The sequence below is a fragment of the Leptidea sinapis genome, chromosome 20 (assembly GCF_905404315.1).
Source record: "Leptidea sinapis chromosome 20, ilLepSina1.1, whole genome shotgun sequence".
Lineage (NCBI taxonomy): Eukaryota > Metazoa > Arthropoda > Insecta > Lepidoptera > Pieridae > Leptidea > Leptidea sinapis.
The window spans coordinates 3,056,336-3,078,453 of record NC_066284.1 but is presented as its reverse complement, the minus strand read 5'-3'; the positions used below and the strand labels follow the sequence as shown (position 1 = coordinate 3,078,453).

General features: G+C 34.3%; 1 protein-coding gene across 2 annotated transcripts in view; it reads left to right on the top strand.

Moving 5' to 3' along the window:
• LOC126970284 (protein ELYS) overlaps positions 1 to 22,118 on the top strand; it is a 69,008-nt gene that overhangs the window by 32,888 nt on the left and 14,002 nt on the right. For both annotated transcript variants that reach the window (XM_050816107.1, XM_050816106.1), the window contains exons 18-31: positions 5,655 to 5,799; positions 6,727 to 6,932; positions 8,662 to 8,744; positions 9,185 to 9,309; positions 10,639 to 10,837; positions 12,918 to 13,036; positions 14,268 to 14,373; positions 14,893 to 14,984; positions 15,754 to 16,077; positions 16,745 to 16,816; positions 17,198 to 17,329; positions 17,753 to 17,863; positions 20,482 to 20,550; positions 21,024 to 21,870. In XM_050816107.1, the coding sequence (XP_050672064.1) occupies positions 5,655 to 5,799; positions 6,727 to 6,932; positions 8,662 to 8,744; positions 9,185 to 9,309; positions 10,639 to 10,837; positions 12,918 to 13,036; positions 14,268 to 14,373; positions 14,893 to 14,984; positions 15,754 to 16,077; positions 16,745 to 16,816; positions 17,198 to 17,329; positions 17,753 to 17,863; positions 20,482 to 20,550; positions 21,024 to 21,870 (2,630 nt within the window). The remainder of the gene's footprint in view (positions 1 to 5,654; positions 5,800 to 6,726; positions 6,933 to 8,661; positions 8,745 to 9,184; positions 9,310 to 10,638; positions 10,838 to 12,917; positions 13,037 to 14,267; positions 14,374 to 14,892; positions 14,985 to 15,753; positions 16,078 to 16,744; positions 16,817 to 17,197; positions 17,330 to 17,752; positions 17,864 to 20,481; positions 20,551 to 21,023; positions 21,871 to 22,118) is intronic.

Here is a 22,118-nt window from a genome sequence, read left to right as displayed (position 1 = left end):
TTGATATAACTTTATTGGAAGGGAATAATATAATTACTAATTTCATATTATCAAATAATGTTAACATCATACACTTCCCCCGTTCTCGTTTGGTGAAGACGTGTTTTAAGTTGTGAGCACGCGTTCCGCCGCTTTGCTTAAGCCGACCAAAGATATACCGTTGATATACTGAAGTCTAGAAGTGACATTAAACCAATTATAATGCTTCGTTCCCCGGTAAAATCGTCATCACTAAGTGACCTCACTGAGACAGTCTCAATTAAAGATAAACCTATACACGTTACACGCAAAAGGAAAGCTGAACCCGTCCTAGAAGCAATAGAGACCCTTACAGCAGATATGAATTCTCAATTTAAAAAAATGCGAGAACAATTTACTTCCAAGTTCGATGAACTAAAGATGGAGATGGCGACGCGGGATGCAGCAAATGAAGTCAAATTTCAAGAACTCGCCACTAAAGTAGAAGATCTACAAAAGATAATCAAAAAAAACGTCACTATCATACAATATATGCAGGGACAGTTGGAAAACATTCAAAGGTTGCAGAGGCTGAATCATGTCGAAATACGAAACGTTCCTGTGACTCCAGATGAAGATATACTACAAGTCGTTAAAAGCATTGGATCCAAAATTGAAGAGAGTATCCATGATGGAGACATAAGAACTGCCCACCGTTTACACAACAAAAACAAGGAAAAAATGCATATAATTGCAGAATTTAACAGCAGCACCAAAAAAGAAAAGTTCCTAACATCTTTTAAAAAATATAACAAGGCCCATACAGACAGTAAACTCAACGCAGATGCTATAGGAGTGCCAGGTAAGACTGGTTCCATAATATATATGTCTGAGCTCTTAACACCTAATGCTAAGCAATTGTATTATCAGGCTCGAATGCTGGCAAAAACAGAGGATTATAAATTCTGTTGGGTGAAGAATGGTAAAGTTTTCATTAAGAAAACTGAAGAGTCAACTGCTATCCTCTTACGCAGCACCCAACAGCTGGACTCTCTAAAGGAGACTGGCAATGAGAATATCTTGTGACTAGCCTGTAAATCCAAAACATACGTAGGATATCTAATTACTCAACCTGTCATATATTATAGTTTTATTTATAGTATTAATATAAGTATAGTAGTCTTTACATTTTTTAATATTACACGTTTTAGTATCAATATAAGTATTCACAATATTATGAAAAATATATATCTATACTATGTACAACTCAAGGTCAGATAACCAAATGATAAGATGTTCAGCCATTTAGATGGCACCGAGTACGGTCTCCTCAGCATCCTCTGTATCACAATGGCAGAGGTCTTAATGCCAGCTGATATAACATAATTATGTCCTCAGACGTAGTTGACTTGGCCTTGGACATTGACCATTTGTCAATATCCAAGGCCGTTATTATTGAGAATGCAGAGGAGTGTAATAGGTATTTCACACATGGCAAGAACGACTCACTGACTCTAATGACACAAAATATTAGAAGCATATATAGGAATATTGATGAACTAAATGTTTTGTTAACAAGAATGAAGTTAAGTATTGATATCATCATACTTACAGAGTGCTGGCTTTGTAGTGATAGGACAAACCCAGTGCTTTCTGGATATAAATCGTTCAAGACATCACGACTACTAAATCAAAATGACGGACTAGTGACGTACGTTAAAAGTGAATTGTCTTTTTCAGTAAGCGAGCCCCATCTCATTGAGGCGAACTGTCTGACTCTTACATCTGGTGATACATGCATAATCTGTATCTATAGGCCGCCAGCTTTCAGAGATACAAGCAATTTCATTTCATCATTGGATGCATTATTGATACAGCATAAAATGTATAACAATATAATTATTGTAGGGGACATCAATATAAATATCAGTCCTGATAATATCACTACCAAAGGACAATCGGACGAATTTTTATCCCTAGTTGCTAGCCATGGTATTCTACCAGGACATACATTTTCAACCAGAAACAACAGCTGCTTAGATCACATTTTTCTTAAAACTCGATGTGACAATATTGTGGCTGTTATTAAGACAGACATTACGGATCATGCGTCAGTCCTACTTAACATCTCAAAAACTATTATGCGACATAATATTGAATATAAATCTGTAAAAAGAATTAATTATGAAGCTGCACTAGCAGAGCTACTAACCACGGACTGGAATTTCATTACTGATTCTGCAGATGCTAATATAGCAACGAATATGTTTCTCAGCTACTTAGCAAATGTAATCAAACAACATACTGTCGTAAAGAGAGTTGCAAGCGCTAAAAGAAAAATAAAGCCCTGGATAACCCCAGGGCTAATAAGATCAATCAGGAAGCGAGACAATCTGCATAAAAAGTATCGAAAAGCTCCTAATAATAATGAATTGCAAAAAACTTACAGACTTTACCGAAACATGTGTAACTCTATCCTCAAAGCAGCCAAACGGAAATACGATAGGCAACTACTAAATAATTCCGTACATAAAACAAAAGATATGTGGGATAATATAAAACGAATTTGCAATTTTGGTAGTGGTAAAACTAACAAATGTAAGGAACTATTAAGCTTATCATCTTCTCCAATCGATTCTGTAAATATTGTAAATAAATACTTCGCCACAGTAGGATCCTCACTTGCAGCAGATATATCTGCTAGTCTCTCAGCAAAGCCAATGGTGGAAAAAGACAATGAAAAATCTACTAAAACTCCTGAATCATCGTTTGCTCTCCTTCTTGTAAATGAATGCGAAATTATCAGCATAATTAATTCACTCAAATCTCAAAGCGCTCCAGGATGGGACGGAATATCAAACGACTTTTATAAAAATACTAAATTTGCTATTTGCAAACCCATTACACACATTTGCAATACTTGTTTCTTGACAGGAGTTTTCCCCACTGCATTGAAAAAATCTATTATATGTCCCATTTATAAAGGTGGAGATAGAGATAGTGCTTCGAACTATCGCCCAATTTCTTTACTTCCTGCACTATCCAAGATTATAGAAAAGATCATAAACAAAAAATTGGTGATATACCTAGAGAGTAAAAACTTGTTATCGAATAATCAGTTTGGTTTCCGGCCCAAAAAATCAACTTTTACCGCAGTAACAAAAATAACATATGATTTAGTTAATAACCTGGATTCAGGTAAAAAATGTTTGGGCGTTTTCCTAGATCTCACGAAGGCATTCGACACTGTCTCTGCTCCCAACCTTTTACATAAACTAGAGCAACTCGGTATAAGGGGTTTTCAGCTTAAACTTTTTGAAAGCTACCTTACAAACCGCAAACAAGCGGTTAAAATTGACCAATATCTTAGTGACGAGGTCTATGTTGACTGTGGAGTTCCGCAAGGAAGCATACTCGGGCCAACGCTCTTCACTATATATATTAACGAACTCTGTAACATGCAATTACCTAACACTGTCATCTCAACATATGCAGACGACACTGCATTAATATTTTCAGGAAGTACATGGACAGACGTTAAGGAAATAGCAGAAAGAGGGTTATCCAAAGTATCTAATTGGCTAAAACGCAACATTTTGACTTTAAATGTAAATAAAACGAAGTATGTCCCCTTCTCAATTTCAACCAGAAACTATCCTGATCAGGACTATCAGATTAAAATACATTCATGTATGCAATTTCCTGGTCGATCTGACTATTGCAACTGTCCAAATATCCAAAGAGCTGACCATATTAAATACCTAGGAGTCTATCTAGACAGACACTTGAGATGGGACATACATATCGATAACCAGACAAGCAGAATTAGGAAACTAATATATATTTTTAAAAGCTTACGACATGTCGCAGATCCGGAACTTATAAAAAATATTTATGTGTCCCTGGTACAATCGCTATTAATATATTGCCTACCGGTATGGGGAGGAGTCCCGAAATCACACCTAATAAGTATAGAACGGGCCCAAAGATGCATACTTAAAGTAATGTTTTTTAAACGTTTTAGGCATCCCACAAAGCAGCTGTATCGTGAAAATAGGCTAATGAGCGTGAGACAGTTGTATATTTTACATGTGCTTCTATATAAACATAATGAACTCCCATATAACACAATATGCGAACAAATTAAGCAAAAAAGGCTCCGACATAATGTCTGTCAAATACCATCAAACAAAACAAAATTTACTAATAAACAAATCCCTTTCTTATCAAATTCTCTATATAATAAAATAAATAAAGATCTAAATATTTATGAAATGACCACAAATAAACTCAAACATGAAGTTCAAAACTGGTTTCTAACAAAAGACTATAGAGAAACTGAAGAATTGTTAGAAATTATAACGTAATACATTTAAAATATAACATTACTCTTCTTAGTAAGTAAAACTACTTTAGGATCAATAAATAAAATCCACCTTAAAAAAAATATATATATAGATATATATATATTAATAATATACAACTTATAACTGCATCTTGTCGCATCTAGTAGCTGCTAATACTGTGTTGATTCATGTCGGTATCAACTCACTTATTGTTTTATTGAGGGTACATGTAATTTTAATACAACAGCGAAGTACAATTTATTTTGTGCAATGATTACCATTTTTATTAGAAACTGTGGTAATAATGTAGTGTGTTTGATTATCAATTGGTAGACATCCTGTTATTTAATTAAGTGTTACAAACCAAATATGTGAATCAGGTTAGCTACCTAACTACCCAACTGGCGAAATGGTCTGGGTATGTACCGAAAGTAATTCTGCTTTAATTAAATATCACATTACACGTATCATTTACATTACATCAGTTGACCTAAATAATTAATATACGATATTATTTATTAATAAGTACTTATATTTCAATAGGTTTAGGATACATTTAAACTTCTTTAATTTAAAACTAGGTAATAATTTAGATACCTTACGTTACTAATTAGCAAATAAGCACATATTCTTTTAGAAAATATTATATCTATCTATATTTCATACATATAAAGAAATATACAATCATATACCTTCACTAGTATGTACGTAATTATCTGGTGGTATACATACCGACCTACATTTTTACTCATTACTACTCATACCTTTAAATTAATTATATACTATATTATATTTCTTATTTATTTTTCCTTTCAAAATTATTAAACTACTACTCATCTTGTGCATTATAATAGTCAGACATACACATTCTTGAACTATGGAATAACAGACCGATACACGGGGAGTACTAATATCCTAAACACAGGGAAACTTAGTTAGGAGTTAGAGCTCAGCCATGTACTAGTAGATTGTTGTCATAATGTAGACTACATACCTACCACTCCAGCAAAATATCAATTTTCTGGGAAGGCACCAGCTTTTATGTCTGCTTCACATAAAACCTACTGTCTGTATGTGCCTAGGTTCTTTAAGAAGTCCTAGCAATAAAAACTTCGTACCTACTTGTCTAGATGCACTTACCAAACATAAGTATATAGGCTTCTTAATGTTTGTATCTAAAGGTTGTGATGATGTATAATGTTGTGTAGTAGGTATTATGAGTATGTAGTAGTATGTACATGGCTTTTTTGTATAATACGTTTTTCTTTTGAGACAAAATAAAATATTTGTATTTGTATTTGTAATGTTAATACAGTTTACATGATTTAATTTCTCACTCTGTTGTTACAGGATGTCGCAGTACGGGCCATCTGTCAAAAGTATTGCAAATAACTATGTTACCATTAGAAGAGGAAGTTTTTATTAAATACCTAAAGGAATGCAATGAAGCTCAGACTGCAGATATATTGGTCATGTACTACTTGCAACAGTCACGGTAGGTGTGCTTGATTATAATATTATACAATATCCGGACGACCGAGCCTTGCTCGGATTTTTAAGAATGTACAAAACTAACGAACAAAAAAAAAACTAATAGGACATCTGGATTCGAACCGGGGTCTTTTGCTTTCCGGATCACCCAATGTCCCATCTGAGCTATAATAGTCTTGTATATAGTGGCGAAATTTACCTTTGTATTCTAATGTTATTGTAGCTGTTTCTAATTCAAACATGGATAAAACCATTTTTTTTAATTTGAAACCTAGCTAGATCGATTTATCACCCCCGAAATCCCCTGCATACTTAATTTTATGAAAATCGTTGGAGCCGTTTCCGAGATTCAGATTATATATATACAAGAATTGCTCGTTTAAAGATATAAGATAACTAACAAAGTTTTTGATAACACAATAATTGCTGTTTCTCTGAACTACTCTAACCTACTCTTGTCCGCTGACCTAACCTAACCTATTGTTGCACAAATAAAAATGTTGGTGTATTATTACAAAAAAAAATGGATATTTCAGCAAACAATCGCAATTATATAATCCCCTGAACTGTCCACGTAGAATCACAACTACAAAATTTTTGCCAAGTGGATCTACCTTTATTTATTTATTTACCAACTAGATACATAATTTAACATGCTCGAATAAGATAAACAATTAAAAGTGTTACTATTTATATATCTTAATTAAAGGCAACAACATTATTAGACTAAAAAATGAATGCTACAAACAATTTAGAAAAATAATAATTACAAGTACTAATTACTTATTTCCTATTCTATATTTAATCTTTTTTATGACAAGATCACTTGTTGTTTAAAAATTTTAATTTGAATAAATAATTGCATGATTTGAATGGCAGAGTCTAAGCCATTTCTAAGCTATTTCTATAAAATTTAATTTACCGTTTCTAGGTATTTGGAAGCAGAACAATACAATCGTCAAATGAAGTTGAAGGGCAGATATCGTGAGACATCAAGGTCAATGGAGTCGGTGAGCGAGTCGGTCGCGCTAGAGCGAGACAGCGCGCGAGACCTGCTTGTGGAGGTGATGTGCTCGAGTGTGTGCAGTGTGGCCAACAGAGTGGCGCACTGCGTGGGACAGGACTTGGACTCGCGCGGTGAGATAACATGAACAGAGGAACGCTGCTAAGGCATAGTTATTAATCTAATAATGCCTTAATTTTGTTTACGGTATGTGTGGATTGATGCATCTACTATATCGTACTTTAAGTATGTACTCAATAACTTTAACTATGTTTTTACTTATAAATTTACATTATTTTTCCTTACTCGTGTAAGACATTTAGTAATTGACGATTGTGTATTTTGTTGCATCATTTTGCATATATTGGAATTTAAATGATTTGTAAAATTAATTTTATAATAAGAATCTGTAACTTCATTCAGTTTTGAAAAGAGCAACCTTATAGTTTCTTGCTCGTTCTTCTCTAAGGAAATCTGCCTTCCGAACGAGTTGTAAGAAAAAACAATAACATATTTCAAGTGTAATGCAATTTACCTACGAAATAAAAATACTTTTGTTTGTTTAAAAAATATGTAAAACTATCGTGTCCCGGTGTTTGCTACCATACTCCTCCGAAACGGATGAACCGATTTTTATGAAAGGAAGATGGCGAGAATGGATCCACATAATTTAAAAATTAAGGAAGCATCGTACAAGTACTCGTTTATATTAATTATAAACATAAGTTTGTACGATGTTTATACAAAAAATATTGAGGCGCTAAGATATGGGAGTCAAAAGAAATAAATTATTATAATTTATTAAAAAATAAGGCATCTTACACTAACTGAACGAATTGCGCAATTGACATCTACATTTTTTTGACATGACAGTAATTTTTTATATGGATGTTATGACATCATCATACTATCTATACCTACTCAAATCAGTAGTTCAGTAGTAACCTTCCTTCCACATATATAGGTATTATATTATATTTTAGCAGACAGTAATTAGGCATAGACATAAGACACAAATTATTGATTGAAAAAACAAGATATACGTTCTACAATTATTAATAAGTTCCACTTCTTTCAGTCGGTCCCAAAATACATGCATTCTCACCATCCTCCTTTGTGTGCATATCGGATAGGTCTGAGAATCGGCCAACATCTATTTTTCATACCCCTACATGATAAGGGTGACCCACCACTAAATATATTTTATTATTTTGAAATATTTTTTATTTTATTATGATTCTGCATTGAAAAGAAGATACAACTTCAAATTTTCGCCCTTCTATGTTGTACAACTATTTTTGTATCGCGATTTTTGTATTATTCTGTTCCATTCACAAATCCGCTATAGGGTTGCAAGATGACAATCGAATACAATAATTGTAGTAGGTAGGTGTGAGAATCCGTTGCATCTATTTTTATACCCCAAAATTTTAGTTATTGATTTTGTTTAAATAATTTTATATGGCAATACAACGTTTGCTAGGTCAGCTAGTAATAATAATAATAATATCGAAACATTTTTATACCAATTATCTTGCCCCAAACTAGGCATAGTAACTAAACAAAAGACAACGATATATTTAATACAATATACTTACTTAAACATACATAAATACTTATAAACATCCATAACTCGGAAACAAACATTCATATTCTTCATATAAATGTTTGCACCTTCCGGGATTTGAACCCAGGACGTCTAGCTCAGTAGGCAGGGTCACTAACCACTGGGTTATGGGGGTCGTCAATATTATGTGTCTATTATTGATAGATTCACTTACAAATGGTCTGATTGACATTTAAATTGTTTTCTGTTTTATTAAAATGTGTTAATAAATCTAATAAATATTAAAATCATTTCAGTTACGGCACCGAAACCACTCTCCTTTTATGTTAAAGCGACATCTCCTAAGAACACATTTACATACAAGTCATCTTTCATTCAGGTGAGTTAGATTAGTTCTTGGCCAGGCTATAATCAGATATGTTTGGAGATTTTCTTCTTTCTTCATCACCGAGGTGGCTTGAATGCCCATTTGTTTAGCCAGCTTAAAGTTGCGTCGAGAATTCGTTGCAGTTGTTCATTTCATCTAGAGTCACTGTCCACTGGCCAAAAAGCAATACTATCTGCATATGTGGCAACAGTATTATCATGTGAAGTTGGTAGATACTGTATAACATAGTTTCAAGCAAGTACAGTTAGTTGAACTTAAAATCTACTTAATTTCAACAGTAATAACAACCATAATTGATTAATGAACAAAAAATGCAAGTATCATCCACTTACTCCATGAACTCAATTATGAAAAAAGAAAATACTCATAGACAATGTTTTCTTACACTGTCTCTGTAATCGCACAATGTGTAAATAGTTGTGATTTTGTAGGATACAATTGAAAATGCCAGTGAAACTTGGATTAATAAACCGAGCACAAGGAAGGGACTGAAGCGAGCGCTGGACATTGAACACACACCCTTCATCTGCACTCCTAAACTTTACAAGACCAAGAGGTTAGTGTAATTCTGATTTATTCTCTATAGTCTGAATATGTCCTTATAAGAATAAATAGTTTTCTCTTTGCTCATCAATGAGTCTTGGATGTTGTGCATCCTTAAACCAAAGAAAGGAGACCTGAACTGTTCCATGTCAAACAATGTTTCAAGATGTCGAGGATATGACTGTCTTTTATTACAACAAGACATGCACAGGTTTGAAAAATACTGTAGCATCAACAAACTAGACCTGAACGTTCCGAAATGTTACGCTATAACATTTACCCGTAAGCCTAATTTTATTAAATTTCAATATTCACTTAATGGTCATCCACTCAATATTGTAAATGAGATACGTGATCTAGGCGTAATTCACGACTCTAAGGTTTCATATGATAAACACATTGAAAACATCGCTAATAGGGCCAACCAGTGTATAGGATTTATCAAGAGATCCTGTTCCCAATTCTCAATTATCAAGGTTATAAAAACGTTGTATTGTACATATGTTCGTAGCATACTCGAGTATTGTACACAAATTTGGAACCCTCAGTATGATATATATATTAACAGATTAGAATCAATCCAACGCAGATTTGTTAAATACCTTGAATATAAGTGCAAGACATACGACAATGATTATGATTCAAGATGCAGGAGATATCATATATTACCACACCACGAGAGACGCAAAATAGCTGATATTCTATTCTTAACAAAAATAGCACAATGTCACATTGACGCTCCCCATCTTCTCTCGAATATAAATTTAAATATTCCCAGAATCTCTGCAAGACATCCTAAATATTTACATATACCCCACTGTGCGTCAAATTACAAACAAAACTCATTCTTCTCAAGAGCATCTCACTGCATAAATAATCTTAAAGGCTTTCCTGATTTTGACCTGTTTAATTCATCCACAAATTCTATCAGATCAATAATCATAAATGACTAAAAACTGGTTTAATGTGTTTCCCTAACTGTTACTATAAACATAATTGAACGTAGTGTTTAAATTCTCTCTGAACATAATAAATGTAATACCTATGTAATTATTTACATACTATATATAATACTTGTATAAGAAAAAATAAATAAGAAAGATGTACCTATATTACGCTATGTGTTATTAGAAACAATATGCGAAAACTATTAAATGGTGTAAAATGTCACACTATTATTTAGTAATTAAGTTATTGTAACACTGTAAGTTTTCCAAATAAAATAAATAAATAAATATTGCCAATACCTCAAGTTTAACACTTAGACCCACCAATTTTCATCGCCATTTTTATATAAAAATTAAATTATTAATTATAAAGAAATGAGATGATTTTTTTTCAGCTATCTCTCATCTGAGCAGAAGTTATCCGATGCTTCGCCAGCAAAGCGAGCCAAAATGGACACCACTCAAACACCGAGCAAACAGTCTGCAAAGAACAGCAATTTAAGCATGCAAATTGCTGCTCTACTTGAAATGCCAGACGTAACTAGCCCTGCACGGAAATATGACCGACCCAGCACTCCGCACAGCATACTAAAGGTTTATTCTGCTATAATATTAAATCATAGTATTTTCTTTGCTTAACGCGAGTGTTACACATGTAAATAAAATCCTTTTTAAAAGATTAAAACGCGTGTAATTGTAACTGTTTTTTTACATTAGATTTATCGTTAAAGTTACATTTTTATTGTTATTTTCGTTAACCTGATGTTTCGAGACAATTTCCCAGATCACGTTGTCAGGTTGATTGAAATGTTGTGACACAGTTAACACACGCGTTTTAATCCTTTAAAAAGTGTTTTGTTTACATAATATTTGTTATTCATAAATAGTTCTGGGTAAAGCGTTCAGATGTAACATCATAACATTTGGTTGTACCATCCCCATTAATGTTTTCTACTCGTACAGACATTTTGGTCGTTCGTATATTTTATTTTTCTCCTAGATAAGTAAGATATGATTTTTATAAGACCATTACTATTTTATAAGTGTATTGAAATAAAAATGACAAAAGCTAGTAAACTTACACTTAAGCCAAATTAATTCATTTATTTTATTATTTCAGTATAATTTTATTTGATTGCTACGTTTAAGTATTATTGAGATTAATGAAATTTTTATGTATCAAACATGCTGAAAACTCGATAAGCGAATTACAATACAAATGTGTGAAAACTGCATAACTGAATTATACTTTATTGTAGTTTGTTTGTGTGCCTAAAAACAATGTATTAATTGAGCAATTATATGGTGAAAGTGTTGACAAATTTTCTTAGAAATTGAGGTTTTATTTCTAGTATCACTCAGTGAACATCTACTTATTTAAACTTTAAAATTGTATGAGCAGTTCTTGCATGTCTTATCCATTGGCCTCTTTGAATACCATCTTTCATCCCTATCTCTTTAAAAAATTTTTAAAGTGACAATAGGAATATTGAAAATTTTTAATTCATACACCTTATCAAGCAAAACTTGAGTGTTGATTCATAAAGTGGTATATACTTTAGTTAAAGTGTTGTTAGCTCAACAGTTAGGGGTGTCACTGCATTCGCTAGGCGCTCGTTCCACCCCCGCCATGTGTCTATGTGTTTTTAATTTTAGAATTCATAGGTACGCGTATTTGATGAAAAACGTCTCGTAGAAACCTTGTACACTTGCGTACAAAAAAATAAAAAAATTATATGCTTAGTTGACTAACGCGCTTTGGACAAGCGTAGGCGACACAGAAATCTCCCATCACCCAAAATATACATGTACAAAATATATAATATGGTACATTCGACGTTAAGTTGCGGAAAAAAGTACAAACCGATGCGTGCAACAATCCATCAAATCTGCCGTTCATGGTACGCGCGTTTCGCTTTCGGAAGTAGCTCTTGAGGCTGCAATCAGGGTATTGGTAAACAAAAATCGGTTATAGAATTAAGTTTATGTAGGTACTTGGTTAATAGTTATTTATGCAACTGTTGTGTAATAAGGGGTATCAAAACACTAATGTGGGTTTGTGATAATAGTATCACATGAGTGTTTTAATACCTAATTATCAACAGTTGCATACAAGACTTTATCTACACCCAGAATATGAATCCTCTAAATGATTCTGAAACAGCTTACTGCTAACATTAAAACAGCCAGGCCTAGTAGTAACCTAATATCATCCCTTACTGATATTAAATTCACTTGAATATTATGTTATTTTGCAGTGTTTAAAATATCCGGCGGTGTGCTGTCAAAACTTGAATCGCTCATTTTTTTCAAGAAAAATGGCAGGGTTTCGATAACCTACTTTTTTTACGGCGCACCATGTTCTGGTAGTGTGGAACGCGCGTAAACGAAAATGTTCTTTTTTTGAAATTCATACAGATGCCACGCATCGAGCAATAAGAATGTGGCTGTTTGTTGAAACTCTTTGTGCATGATGGGATCGAAAAAAAAACCAAGGAGTGTTGTTATGAAATTCAGTACAATATTACAACACTCGTTTGGATGATGTAATGATTATTATGACATTGGATGTTGTAATGTTGGTAATAACCTAACTGTTTCAGAATCTTTAATAGAGGATTTAAAACATGGGTGTAGATAAAATGTGTTTATGATAGCCATTATATCGTTACAGAACCGGGAGGCGTGGTCGCGGGCGGGAGAGCATTCACCCGCACCGGAGGACGACACCGGGAGTGACACCGACATGGAGACCGCTACCAACAACTCCAATTCTGTTGATTATACTAACAAGTAATATTTCTGTTCTTTTTATCCTATATTTACTACTACTTTATGTAATATGCAATTTAAACCACTAAGTAACTGGTGATCAAAAAATAACGGAACAGCAGGGGAATTTAGTTTGGACACGAAAGTACTAACTTGTACACAGTGCAACTGTTCACGTAGCTTGTACACAGCAGAAAATATAATGATTTTCCGTATATTTATTCATTAATCGCGTTTCCATAAAGTTATTTCATTAAAAATCAAACAACATAGAAACATCGCGCAACGCGGAGTTGTATAACCAAATATATTGCATAAATCTAACTTTTGTTTAGTGTACGAACCGTATACCGAAATAGCATGTTTTAATTTAAGCCTTTATGGTTATTTCTTGTAAAATAGCAACAAAAATATATAATTTGTATTTTTTATGATCAAATTATGTAAGCACATTGAACATAGTAACGCAGATTATTATTATATGAAGTATTTAAATATTTTTTCTGGTGGGGCTCAGGGAATCATCATAAAGAATGCCTTAGTATTATTGTTTTCAAAATACAGACTAAAAAGTAATTTTATATTATTTTTATTAAACATATCGCTTTGTTATGTTGTGCGTCGATTAGATTTGCTGGGTCGATAGAATTATTTTATGTAAGACGTTTGTAGTTTTTATTAAGATAAACGTATTTAAAATGAAAAGATTTGATCTGACGAAAACGATTTGATTCGATCGCATCGATTCTGAAGTTTTCAGCTGAACGAATATGTTTCCTTAAAAATTAATGTTTTAAACTACAATAAATTTTGCATGCAATAATGTCCTATTAATAAACTTAAGTAGTTAGTAGTACATAGTTCGACAGACAGATGGTCGTTGGGTCAATAAAGTCCTCGGATAGCCACCACGTACCGGAAGACGCAGTGTTGGTAGGCCCCCACTAGATAGACCGAGGATCTGGTCAAGATCGCCGGAATACGTTTGATGAGGGCAGCGCAGGACCGATCGTCGTGGAAATATTTGGCAGAGGCCTTTGCCCAGCAGTGGACGTCTTTCGGCTGATATGATGAACAAGCTTTTCTATCATTCATCAATATTATATTTAATTTATCAGTTGGAGTCTTTTTTTGAGTGTGAAAGTGAGGAACGCAATGGGGAGCCCGCTCAGAATAATTAGCGGGACTGTATTGTTACTTTCAAGTAAGTATCTTGCTCTTGTCACTTTAATAAATGTATTTTCTCGTTCAGGCACCTACGTTTCACAATTCCAACGCCGACAGAAGTAGACCCGAGTCCAACGCCCGTGGCGGTGGACATTCACACACCCACTGAGACTCCTCTCGATAGTATGGAGGTAAATCAATCAAAAATCTCTTCTAATTCACTTTTTTTTAAATAAACCATATTTAAAAAATATATTTAATAGTTGGATTTTTAAAAATATTAAGAAGTTTACTTTTAATTCAAGGAATCCAACTTGTTATACTCCTTATAACATAAGCTATCTGTGAGGTTAAATCCCATCGAAGCTGGCAAAGCTGTTTGGGAGATAAGCCCCAATAACAATACGGAAAGAAGAAATATTTTAAAAAGGAACTTCCAGCCAAAGTTTCATAATCAGTTAATAATTTCAGCTAATTCGACACATGCGTCTATAGATAATGAGTTTCTGAGATTAGCGTGCATAACCACATAAATGAAAAGACAATTATTTTAAAAACTTCTTCTTTTTGTAAAAATGTTTAAACAGACTCGAAACGCTTACAGTATCTTATTATTAAATGCTGATTTTTTAAAATACATACTCATATAACCTATATTTATCTAATCTAAGAAGATATTACTATTTCGTTGTTCTTGTTATTACTAACAGGTGGGTGAGAAACGTAACGAATCGCCGCCCAAGAAGTTCGCAGCCGAACAACCCAAGTCCAGGCGCTCCTATAAAGATACCGTCAGAGCTAGGTGAGGATATAATATATTCTAAAATAATTGTGATGGTCTTTCCTCTACGCACCACCAAACTCTAACAAACTTCTTCTTTATTATAACTACTATTCTTAATTGACATGAGAGTGAATAGAAACCCTCGCACTCTGGCTAAAATTGAAACTAAACAGGTGTAATAGCCATTTGAACAAACATTACTAGCATTTCCGTCCAAAGAACTGTTTCGGAAGTGTTGGTACATTAGACCTGTGGTAATATGATCCGTCATAATAAGTCCTTAAGATACCTATGTATGAAATGAATTAGTTTATTTCGCGAATTTTATGAAAGAGGACAAAAGATTGTAGGTATAGGTCACCTAATTATAAGTGATCACCGCCGTCTATGTTCTTCTGTATCAACAGAGGAATCGAAGGAGCGTTTCCAACAGATGTACTCACTTTATTGAAGGTAGCCATGTTAATGTAAAATATAGGGAAAAACGGAGTTGGATTGAATGGACAGTTCCGAAAAGCTATTCGAAGAAATACCTACCACTAATTCCGATATCGTAGTAATGACCCAAAATAAAATACCACTGTCATCATTATGTGAAGTGTGACAGTCGGACACTCACAGTGCGGCTCTCAAAGAACTTTCTTTCATTCGTTATCAAACTTGAACGAACCGCTATTTATGGTGTCTTTCGATATGACCATAAACACGTATGATGCCCGTGTTTATAGAGACAAGTAACCACAGTTTAGCCAACTTTCAATATTCGAGCCTTAATTACTAATTTCAGAAAATCACTGTCGCTCTCAGCTAACAGCACCCTGTCTGATGACCCGAACACTTCCATTGAGAGTATTGCCGATATACCCATCACGCTCATCAACCCGAAGTACATCGATCGGCGCCGATCATCGAGGACTCCCGAACCCGATTCCCAACAAGAGAGCGACTCGGAAATAATACATCAGAGCTATATAGATATGAATGTAGGGGCGGGAGCGACAAGGATAGATATAAGCGATAGCAGTGTGGACGCAAGCTATGTACCGAGAACACCGCAAGGACGGAAGAGTATACGCTCAGCTTTTAATGAAAGTACACCAATTATTAACCGGTTAGTGCCATACAATACAGAACTTTGATGTTAATGTAATTCTCAATCACTGACCTCTACTATATACCACTGGACTGGCGGCTGTCAAAGTGCTTTTGTATCTGTTTGATATTCGCCGTTTTGGCGCTGTTGGCCATGTATCGAGAGTCTGCTGTACTAAAACTAGTGATGACAACCTCAGCAAACATCGATAGATGGTGGGAAACTGTTAAAAAAAAATGCGTACTTTATTGAGTATTGTAGGTACATTCCTTCGCAGCCATTTGTATTATACGTCAAAATTACCTCTTTGGACGCTCGCGAGTTGTGTTTCAAATAGGCACAAAAATTTTGCTGTCAAACATATGGAACAGCCTGTCCAGTGGTATTTATACAGGTCAGTGTTCTCAATTGTTGTTAATTTGTACAATTGTAAATGTAACTAACGAGCATTCCTTGTCAATTTTTGACTAAAAGTCACTAAACTTCCGTTGAACACTCTCAAACTGGCAGAGACAGTCTGACCTTGAATGTTTCTTTATAGCTGCTTTCGTTTAAAAATTAAAAAAACAACTTATAAAACAGTTGTTAATGAGTCATAATAAAATCGAAAACAACATAACTAATATACGATGATGACCAATGATGTTGAAAGCTTAAAAGATTTACTGGTTTTATTCATTTTCAGAAGTCGTTCAATAACTCCTGAGCGTCAAGGATCACCAATAGTCACTCAGCCACATACTAGCACGCTCACGAGGTAACATTGATTTGTAGCTATGACTGTCAATAGACCGTTGCATTGATAATATATACACTATACAGGTGGGAAAGTACGGGATTTAGAAGAAAGTCGTGAAAGAAGTCATGCCTTCCATTTATAAGAAACCAAAAACTGCATATTATTTTGTTTTTTAAAATTTCTTGAACATTTAACAGAAATTGACCTAAATGATTTTTCAAAAAAATACAACATGTATTATAGGACATATACATAGAAAAATACTAGCCTTAAATACCCGTATTGTGATTGGGTTAGAAGATTTAATTTGTTACTGCTTCAACTTTAGTATTTCATGAGAATCAGGATCTTAAATTGTCAATGTATAATAAAATACAAATGCGTGAATGTTGTGAACAGGAGTAGATCGCGTACTCCAGAGATAAGTCCCCGCGCGTCTCCGCTGCCCGCCATCTTGGAGCTGCCGGCGCAGGAACAGGCCAGCGAGTCGCATCCCGCGGCCACATCTTACTCCATTAACACCAGGCTGAGGTGAGATGCATGTACTTTTTTTTATCTAAATAAGGGACGAGACGAGCAGGTCGTTCAGCTGATGGTAATTGATACGCCCTGCCCATTACAATACAGTGCCGCTCAGGATTCTTGAAAAACCCCAAAAATTCTGAGCGGTACTACAACTGCGCTCGTCACCGTGAGACATAAGATGTTAAGTCTCAATTGCCCAGTAATTTCACGTGACAATAATCAAATTTAAACTTATGTAGCTCGGCCGCACACAAACGTTTCCGATTTTGATTGCCTGAATTGGAAAGGGATTTTGTACGTGTGCGGCAGTACAATAGTAACTAAATTTATGAGAAAATTGCTTACGGATTTTTATTTTATCTAAACTGAGCTTCGTTTTATAATATTACTTTTATAGCTTGTGTATATGATTTGATTTAACGTCTTTAGGAGTAGAACTCGCACGCCAGAGAGAATAGACAAACTGTCTTCGCCGCGTCTGGAAGCCATCACAGAGTCGCCAACCAAATTAGATGAGCCCAGCTCTCCCAGAACTCGCAGGTTAGTCAATGCTACGTGATATATGTAGACTAAAATTTAATCAATTACCACATGGTTTCTTGTTAAAAACTAGCTATAAGCGATACTATTAACGGACCTTTAACTCGGTAGGAGGCGCTACGTAAAATTGATTAAAAAATATAGACTTGTTCAGCCATTAACTGGAGGGAGAATCGTTGATTGAAATCATGGCAACCATGGTTTATCGTAAATAGTAAATAACAAACTTAATTTTGTACTAAAATTTGTACCTACACCTGGCAATCTGTATGTTGCGGCTGAGAGCTGGCAACTCCTGGCTCCTTTAAAATGACGTACAATTTATTAAAAAAAACATATAGGTGCAATTTACATCAGAAAAGTAACTATATTAAAATGAATTGCAGGTACCTATCGCTAATACATTGCATACTTCCTAAACGTTCATTTAAAATTACATAGTTTTATCAAAAAAAAATATGTACCCGCAGAATCGAACGGTGGGATCGTAGGCTATATAAGGTCCCACGGTCGTACTTGATTTTTTTTTACAAAAAATTTTTCAAATAAATACTTGTCACAATTATTACTAGGTATAAGAAATAATATGTAATGTTCGTTTGATATTGATATTATTTTATCTTTGTAGTTAAGAGTCAAATTTTCGTGCCTTTGTAAGCCAAGTGCAGAAAATCATTATTTTTTATGCTGTGATTTCATTTAACGGAAAATAAGTTACATAACAGAAAAAATAATTTAATCACACATTGTTTTGTGACAATGTATTAAACTCTTATATAACAATTTGTTTCGTTTAAATACTCATAAGAAACCCCCATTTTTTACAAACAATCCATTGTGGTATTTTTTACCCGGTAGCGACAGTTCGTGTTGCATTATGGGGTGCGCCTGCCGCCGAGTTAAACTTAGAACATACTCTCACATAGAAGGCGGGCAGTAAGCAACCTCTGGTATTGAAGGAATCTATGGGCTGACCGATGGTTTTCATATAAGCTGCTCGCTACATTTTCAATATACCTTTGAACCAGCGGCGTGCATATCATATTATAGGCAATTAGGCAGTGCCTACCTCGTTATGAACCTAAATAAATATAGCACTAGTGTTAAAGTTAATACAGTTTAATTTGGTTCCGTTATTTTATTACCAAACTTCTATTGAACACCCCCACACATAAAATTTTTCCTTAGGCTAGATAATAAATACTTACAGTAAGCAATCTTTGCTCCAACGCTCAATTACGACTAGTTAGATCCACAGTGCCTACCTTGCAGACTTACAGACAATGCACGCCTCTCGAAGGTCAGGTTGATATCCAAAATATTGTGGTGCGAAGGTGGAATCCGGCGGCGGAGACTAACGACAGCTTTTCTGCAGCCAAACAGTAGTGTGCATGTACCACATTTGTGTGCATATACCACATTTGTGTTTAGGTTTCATGGGCCCCGTAGCTATGAACTAACAGAGATTCTCACTGAAGATGTTAAATCTTATGTACCAAAGCGATGAGCACATTGCCGTTTGTAGCACTTCGTTGGTTGTTCGTTGGACGCCAATGAAGTGTCTAGTCTTTTGTTAGGAGACATCTTCATATAATAATACTTAACCTTCTGCAACTGAGGTGACTTTGGTAGAAATATTTCACTGGTGTGGAGTCTGTCAGACTTTATTTGAGTACGAATGGTTTCGTAGAGACTACAGTCTTTATTTTGATTCGAAAATCTAGGAAACAAAGGAAATAGGCACGTCAGGATTGAAAAGGAAACAGATCGAAATATTCGATTCGTCTTATCATCACACCACACAATTTGTATTGTAGCTACATTAGAAAGTCATTTATCCTTTAAAAACACAACAAAAAACAAATTAAAATATTGAAGTATACTTTACTTACTGAGGACACGTATATAGTACACTAGGACACAAGCACGGCCTTAGTGAGGTGACGTTTATCAGAATACAGTATCTATTCCTGTACTTACGTCTGTGAGACACGGGTACCTCAAAATACCAAAGGTCGAGCTACGGCACAGTGATCCGGCCGCAAGTGTCTCATAGTTCAAACCATTTTAATAATTAGCGATCTGGCAACGTTTTATTTGGTTGATGGTGTCTGACAGACTACCTCAGCTGCAGAAGGTTAATAGATTGATGAGTGATTAACACTTCTTTAGTTTTGGTAGTTCTTGGGAAAAAGTGTTATCAAATTAAGTAGTGCCTCTTATGCAGTTGTTCTCTGATTTAATTAAAACTATTTGTTAAGGTGAAATAAATTAAAATGATTTATTTCTATAATTGAAAATAAATCAGGGATAATTCAGTCAGATAGGGCTGTCAGCCCGTTACAAGCGTTTAGAACACACTTGTTAGATATTATATATTAGAATATGTGATAATTAGAACTATGAGACTTTTACAATTGTTGAATTTACGTTAGTTAATTACTATCAGTACTTATACTAATTACTGTCAGTTACATTATGCTTTTTTTTTAAACTATGTGGCCTTTACAATAGGTAATTGGAAGTTAATATAAATTATAATTAGTTAAATTTTGTAGTCCGCTAACAACACAATGTTTTTGGGTTATTTTTAATAATACCGGATTTTTTCTTTGCAGCCGATCTCGGACACCTGAAGTAGAAGTCCAAACCCAACCATCACAATTAGATAGCCCTAGGAGCCTCAGGTATATATTATGTAATAATTTACAAGACTATGAAAAGAAACAAAATGGAACGTAAACAGTATTCAACGGTCTTTATTGGCCACATTCACAAAAGGATATTAAAAATTTTATTCAATACAATTGCATAATGTGCCTACGGGCACTGAATTATCACTTAGGAGAAATCTCTTCCTAACAACCATAGTCAGAAAGCTTAACAGTGAACATCAGTTGTTATTTTAATACACATAATCTAACTTATTTGTTACTTATATGATATGTAAATTCAATCATAATAATGCATAAAGTTATCTCTACATACCTACTGTGAGTTTAATCAGAAGGATATGCAAAATTTAAATTTAGTAATGTTGTAAACGACAAATGAAGTTTAAAACGTTGGTGGTTACCACAGCTTCAAGTAATTAATTATTATAGAATTGCATAAAAGTATCCTTGTAAAAAGTAATACATTTTCAATAAATTAATTGTAGGAGCCGTTCGAGAACACCTGAAAGACCAATGTCGCCGAAGAAAGAGATAACTAAAAGTAAAATGTCTCTATCTAGAATAGTATTGGAAGCAAACACGTTTTCCAAATCTAAAACGGTAGAAAAAATGGACACTGAAACTGTTACAGAAGACACATCAGGTGATGTTATTAAATGCACGCCCGTGAAACCGACCAAAAGGGCAGAAAGCCTAATGGATGTGACATTCTCGCCTATAGTCAATAAATCTATACTACAAAGCTCGCATGAGAGTAATATATCGAGTGCGAAAAACAAAACAGATGATTTTTCGCCAGATTTCAAAGAATTACCGGCATTTACAAGTATTTGCGAACTGACAGAGAAATCAGTTCTGCACAGTTATCATAGTAGCATCTCCGATAATACGCGTGAAGTACATCAAATTCATGAATCCGAAGTTAAAATATCCGCATTTACAACTATCAACGACGATATAGGCAAATCTGTTCTGCACAGTTTCGATAGTACCGCCGCTTCTGTTCAATCTGATGTACCAGAACCTAAGTCTGACTTGAAAGCGAATGAGAGTGAATTAAAATCGTTCAATAAAAGTGTACTTGATAATCAGTCTAGCTTGTTAACAAGTGATAGCGATATGGAATTAGATAAATGTTGGAAAGCAGAAACAGAGCAAGACTTAAGAGTAATCCAGAAGGAAAAGGAGAAGATAGTGGAAATTGAAAGGGAGATAAATGAGATAGAACATGAAATGTCGGATGAGTGTCAAGTCGAGACTGACTCGAGTATTGATGTGGAAGAGGAGGAGGAAGAATCTGAAGATGATATAGATGAAACAACAGAACAAGAGGTGAGTTTGAATTGAATTTATTGTTGGCCCATAGCTTCCTTTTGCTGTATTTTTTTTACGTGAGAATATTGTCATTGATCATTGGCTAATTAATTCTTTTGCGACCGCCACACCACAATTTCACCACATTTATTATCAAATTTTTCTTAATGTATGTGCAATCATAAGACATAATAAATACAAAAGGCGTTTAATAAGTATAAGGATATGGTGCAAACTCCTAGGAACCTAAAAAGAAGTTTATAGTG